This window comes from Pecten maximus, chromosome 4, assembly GCF_902652985.1.
Source record: "Pecten maximus chromosome 4, xPecMax1.1, whole genome shotgun sequence".
Taxonomy (NCBI): Eukaryota; Metazoa; Mollusca; class Bivalvia; order Pectinida; family Pectinidae; genus Pecten; species Pecten maximus.
The window spans coordinates 21,159,081-21,165,243 of NC_047018.1; the positions used below are offsets into that span (position 1 = coordinate 21,159,081).

At 36.3% G+C, this 6,163-nt stretch overlaps 1 protein-coding gene across 1 annotated transcript; it reads left to right on the forward strand.

Annotated features, from left to right (window-relative positions):
- The first annotated feature begins 225 nt into the window (after positions 1-225).
- On the forward strand, positions 226-5,688 carry LOC117325481. The gene is made up of 5 exons (XM_033881706.1): positions 226-272; positions 782-865; positions 1,189-1,223; positions 4,328-4,393; positions 4,825-5,688. The coding sequence occupies exons 2-5, from the start codon at positions 787-789 to the stop codon at positions 5,008-5,010; spliced, it is 366 nt and encodes a 121-aa protein (XP_033737597.1). The 5' UTR covers positions 226-272; positions 782-786; the 3' UTR covers positions 5,011-5,688.
- Positions 5,689-6,163: the final 475 nt, after the last annotated feature.

Below are 6,163 nucleotides of genomic sequence, written 5' to 3' on the forward strand. Positions count from 1 at the left end.
CGGAACAAAATTTCGGAAAAATGAAATGATTAAATGATTATAGCAAATTTTGCAATCTTTCGAGAATAAGATTTTCGATAAGTGGAAAGGGGGGAGGGGGCATAAATTGATTCACACAGAACGTCACTATCGTATCGTTTTCTATATAATGCAATAATTGTCACAAAGGTACGTCAAGGTCTATTGTCCTCAAGCTTGTAAACCGCCAACGTTGTGAACGATCTATTTGCGCGCGAAACACTGCAATATTTCCTCTTTCAGAATTTACACAGGTAGGTACGAAAGCCTATTAGGGTCATTTAGAAAAGTAAAATAAAAAAATATATCTCGTTAAAACGCGATAGTTATCTCGTTAAAACGTGTTAGTTATCCCGTTAAAACGAGTTAGTTATCTCGTTAAAACGCCATATAACTATCGTTTTTTAAGGAGATAACTATCGCGTTTTAACGAGATAACTAACGCGTTTTAACGAGATAATTATCGCGTTTTAACGAGATAACTATTGCGTTTTAACGGGATAACTAACGCGTTTTAACAAGATAACTAACGCGTTTTAACAAGATACGCGTTTTGACGAGATAATTTTCGCGTTTTGACGAGATGACTATCGCGTTTTAACGGGATAACTAACTTATTTTAACGAGATACATATTAGTTAGGAAATTGCTTTATTGTTTTACATTAAAATTTGATAAGGTCTGCTAAAGACAAATGGTATACGATCAGACGAATATGATTTCTAATGATGCTCATTTCATATGAATCGTTTCTCGCCCACAGGTACAATGCTATTCTTGACCATAATAACGAGAGTAGTATATTGGTATATGGACCACAACAACCCAGTCAAGTTTGTGGAACAAGGTAAAAACTGTTCATTGAAATCTATTTAATACTTAACAGTTGTTATTTCTGTGAAGATCAAACGACTAATTCGCAACAATGGCGAAACGATCGATAACATTACTTACCTATATACATACAGTTTATGTACATTAACCCAGATAATTCTAATTCGTCCTGCCAAAATAAACAGGGAAACCATGACAAACTGTTAAAAGGTGTTCTACATAGACGAATTAGAAGCTTTTACCTAATGCAAGGTATACCTTAGTTTTGCTATATTTTTTCCGAAATGCTTGCGCACCTCCAGTAGTTGTAATATACATTTTTCCGATTATTTTTAGAAACAGAGATAAAGAAGATTAAAAGCTGTAAAAAGGTAAGTGACTGACATTAAGATATTTTACGTTTTAACCTTGGAAGATGTGGTCACCGAAGACAACAAAGATGTCGATCACATTTTAAATTATTCTCGTACTTTCATCATAGGTATATTTTCTATGGTCCCAAGTCAATCAGCGACACTACCCCAGTGCAGAAAATAACATCACCGCGAAAGTCCAATAACCACAAGATCACATTAGATTAAAAAAGTGCTGAACAAAGTTAAAATACCTGTGCACACGGGACCATGAAGTCTAATAAGAATATTGTAAAGTAAGGAATCAAGTGAGGACACAAGGAAGGCAGTAAAACTCCATGAGATGCAAATAGCACAGCAAGTGATAGACAATCCTAAACAGTTCTGGAGATATGCAAAATCTAAACCAACGATCAAGTCTAATTTTTCAAATTTATACAAGCACGAATAAAGAGGATATTTCGGCAACAGATTAGGAAAAAGCCAGTGTACTCGTGGACTTTTTTTAAACAGTCTTTACGCAGGCAGACGATCGCGAATTGCCGGAGATCGATGAAATGATATATATGTAGAACCAATTACTATACCCAATATTTTCCCAGAAGCGGTAAAAAAGAAACTGATAGAATAAAAAAAAATCGAAATCTCCAGGACCGGACATGATTCATCCTAGGGTTCTCAAAGAGGCTTGTAATGTCATCAGTCATCCGTTATCTTTAATATTTAATAATATTCAGGGAAACTACCCGAGGATTGGAAATGTGCTAATATAACGGCAATATTTAAGAAAGGAGATCGCAAAGAAGCTTCCAACTACAGACCAGTGAGCTTGACTAGTGTTGTTTGCAATATACTTGAGTCATTAATCAGAGAAGAAATTATGATCCACATGAGGTAAAATAGTGTATTTAGTAAAGCACAATTCGGGTTTATCAATGGTAGATCTGCCGTTCTACAGCTTCTCAATGTCATGTAGAGATGGACAGAAATTTTGGGTAATGGAGGATGCGTGGATGTTATATACTGTGATTTTATGAAAGCCTTTGATAAAGTCCCTCATCAACAATTCGTACAAAAACTCTCAAAATATGGTATTGCCGGCTAATTTTCCTCTTAGATTACAGTCTTTTTACTTGGAAGGAAACAACGAGTCGTAGTAAACGGTGAAACATCACAATGGGATCCAGTAATAAGGGGTATACCACAAGGATCTATGTTAGGACCACCTCTCTTCGTAACGAGCAATGGAACCGGAACTTATCTTATAGCTGACGACACGAAAGCATTTAGAGCAATTAATATTGAACAGGATTGTGAAATTCTTCAGCAAGATATATTTTCGTTAAACCAATAGTCAGAAACCTGGAAAATACGATTCCATTCAGAAAAATGCAAAATGATGCGTGTCGGATATACAAATATGGATCCCTATAACTACAGATTGGAAGAAAGTGCTCAACACATAATATTTGTTGACTCAGAAAAGGATATCGGTGTCACCATAGATGATAAACTGATATTTGATAAACATAGCTGCGAAAAGGTTAACAAAGCAAATTCTATCATGGGAGTATTATGTCTATAAGTCTAGATGTCTTATGAAAGCAAAATTTGAGACAAATTGGAAAAAATGGAAGCCCATTATAGAATTATAATATACATATACTAACTATTCCCCCCCCCCCCCCCCCCCCCCCCCCCCCCCCCCCCAACGGCCTTGACAACACCTTACTAAATTTCAGATTTATTTCATCTCAAAAATTCTACTATATGGTAATGATGATTATGATGATGGTGCTATGTAATGATGTATGATGAAGATAACAATGACGATGCATGATGATTATGATGAAGATGAAAATTAATGACCATGCATTATGATTATGATGATGCTGATAAGGATAATTATGATGATAAAGATGATGATACATGATGATGGTGATGTAAGATGATGATGATGATGATGATGATTAAAATTGTGATGACGATGCATGTTTGACTATAATGATGATGATGCATGATGATGATGATATATGCTGATAATGATGCATGATGATGATGATATATGTTGATGATGCATGTTTACTATGATGATGATGATGATGATGATGATGATGACGATGATGAAAAAATCATGGGAGCATTACGGAGGACAATAGAGTACATGAACCCCTACAGCTTTAAAATGTAATACACGGCTTTAGTAAGACCTCACATCGAGTATGCGGTCCAAGTCTGGTGTCCTTATCTGGCGAAACATATAGAAACAATAGAGAATGTTCAACGTCAAGAAACAAAACAAGTTCCTGGTCCGCATAATTTGTCACATTACGAACGTTTACAAAAACTGTCACTACCAACGTTAGCATATAGACGGTCTCGTGGAGACATGATTGAGGTCTATAAAATCATCTCCGGAAAATATGACGGGGAAGTCGCAAAATTGTTTTCCGTAAATGTAGGGCTAATCACTCGCGAACATAACTTTAAAATTCTCAAGATTAGATGTCAGAAAATATTCTTTCACACAGAGAATTGTGGATATGTGGAATAGTCTCCCATTTGATGTTGTAAATTCCTTATCAATTAAAAAGTTTGAATATAAACTTGATGAACATTAGAAAAATCAGCCACAAAAGTATTGTATAAGGAGAAAATCAAGCTGTGAACTAAACAATTATTTATTATTTTAATATCTTTATTACGAGCGGACAATCAAATGTAAATCCTGTATTATTTTATGTATGCTGTCAGAATAAATCTATGTATCTATGTATGTTCACAACTGTGAACTTTTAACTCATTACAAAAGAACGAAAACGTTCCGTATGCTCGGAAGGGGGGATGGTAGTGTAAATAGTGGAAATTCAAATGTTTTGTCAGAAGAAAACATTTTAAGGAGCCAGATGTCCAAGATGAATCAAACTACATACAATACATACAAAGCTCAGATACAATCATAATGAAATCATCTCAAAGGTCAAAGTCAAACATTAATAATACTATGCATTCAACGGGGCCATTTATGTCATGTAGATCAAGATTTATTCAAACTGAAACAAAATTTCACGTCAAAGATAAAGTGCATGACCTGTTTTCACACAAGTATTTTGGTATTACAGACTGTAAGAATAGTAGAACCGGAAAAGGAACCGAGTATGACAACTACAGAGAATACGATCACGTTGGTAAGGACACAGCTTCAATGTTAAGTTGTTCCTGGTGTCATGGCGCGGCGTCCGTTGTCCGTTCTTCTGTCAAAACACTACTTATTCAAAAAGCATAAAGGAGTATCAATTTAGTATGCGAGCATCCCAGTTTTAGGGATTTTGCATTATTCAAGTCTGTATTTCCGTCATATGTTCTGTAGTACCTATGTGTGAGTAGTGGGCCAACAGGTGGACTAAATCCACGTGTTACTCATTCAGTTATTCTAGTGAGAAGACCGATGGCACTAAATTTGGGAAGTATGACCAATATTATTCCAGTATGCTTGACATATACAAAGACCTGAAACGATCTAATGCAAAAGGTTTTTAGGCCTATTCACTATTTTCAATGTTCATGTTAAACAAGGTTTGACTTGTGTTCCCAGAATGATATCAATTTCTTTTTGCAGATTGAAGAATCGCAAAATAAAGGAAACAAGTCCCATATGCGGGAGACATCCGAGTACAAATGTACCGGATGTACAAACGAGGATACCACCAGGAGGCGCTGTTGGGAGAAGAATCAAATCGACTATATGGGACGTGATTCATTCGACAACATTTTGGCAAAGCTCGACCAAAGCATGGCCGAATAATTCGCATAAAGTGTCGTAGAGTACTCTTTAGAAGACGTTCAGAAAGAACGCTCTATATTGTATGGTATAGATCGATTCGTCTGCGCATGTCACAACCAGAACGTGACCAAAACAGCCAAAAGGGTTGTTACTGGAGTCTTCCTGAACACGTGTCACGATCATTAGTGAAGAAGAAAGGAAGCATACAAATCAGGCAACCCACACACTGGAAGCTGTCGTTTTACCCCTTTCTGCTATCACAAAATGTTCTGACCGGAAGTTGACAAGAATCTCAAATCCATCATATAAACGACACAATTGTGCATTTCGTCATAGAAAAAGACAGTTGTGTGGGATTTGCTGTTAAAATCTACAGGGAAACAGACCGGTCGTCTTTGTTGTTAATCGATCTTTCCCAGGATTCCTTGTGACATGGCGACAGCATTGTGTAGTTATAGAGTGCATACAAAGAAAGCACGAACCTAGCTGAATCTATACCTAACTTGGATGCATTACAACTAGTCATGCCAGGAAGGATGAATTCCTAATCATATTGAGTTCAGTCAGTGATAGTCTGGTAGATCGATATGAACTTAGTCCAATGTTTTCGATTATATTTATATGGACTGGACCTTTCTTATTTTATATACAATTGGTTTGGAAAATTTATATTAACTAGAAAGTTTGATTTTTGTAACATTTTTTGTGTGAACATCATTAAAACAAGTATTGTGTTAAATGCGCTGTGTTGGTGGCCTGACAGAGCATACATTTGTTTGGGTCAGTTAACAGAACCTGGGGATAATATCGCGCCAGAGACTCGTGCTCGATCCTGTCGTAGGTCCCGGATGGGAGAGGATACTGGGGGTATTTAAGCGTTTAGTTGCTTTCATTTGGAATTCGGGATGAATTGGCCTTTGTCCAGCTGACATTCATATGTCCATTGATGCCAACAGAAAGCAATTTAATTCTATATTTATCCCTTGTGGTTTTAAATACCATTTCTTTATTTCTTAGGAATTCCATTTTTCCCGCCTTTATCGTTCTCGAGTCCTGCCAACTACCCATCCTGAACTCATTGGGTATTATCAGTTAAATAATTATTTTATTTTGCCGAGGCCGCGGATGTTTTTATTCATATACCAGTTGGTAATTATGATTTGGTAACGCCCAC

Excerpts from the sequence above, each read along its gene's own strand:
- LOC117325481 (XM_033881706.1), top strand. The coding sequence starts at position 787 with ATGCTATTCTTGACCATAATAACGAGAGTAGTATATTGGTATATGGAC. Across the intron at positions 1,224-4,327 it reads AGATTAAAAGCTGTAAAAAG|ACTGTAAGAATAGTAGAACC; the intron begins GTAAGTGACTGA and ends TTGGTATTACAG. Across the intron at positions 4,394-4,824 it reads CAGAGAATACGATCACGTTG|ATTGAAGAATCGCAAAATAA; the intron begins GTAAGGACACAG and ends TTCTTTTTGCAG.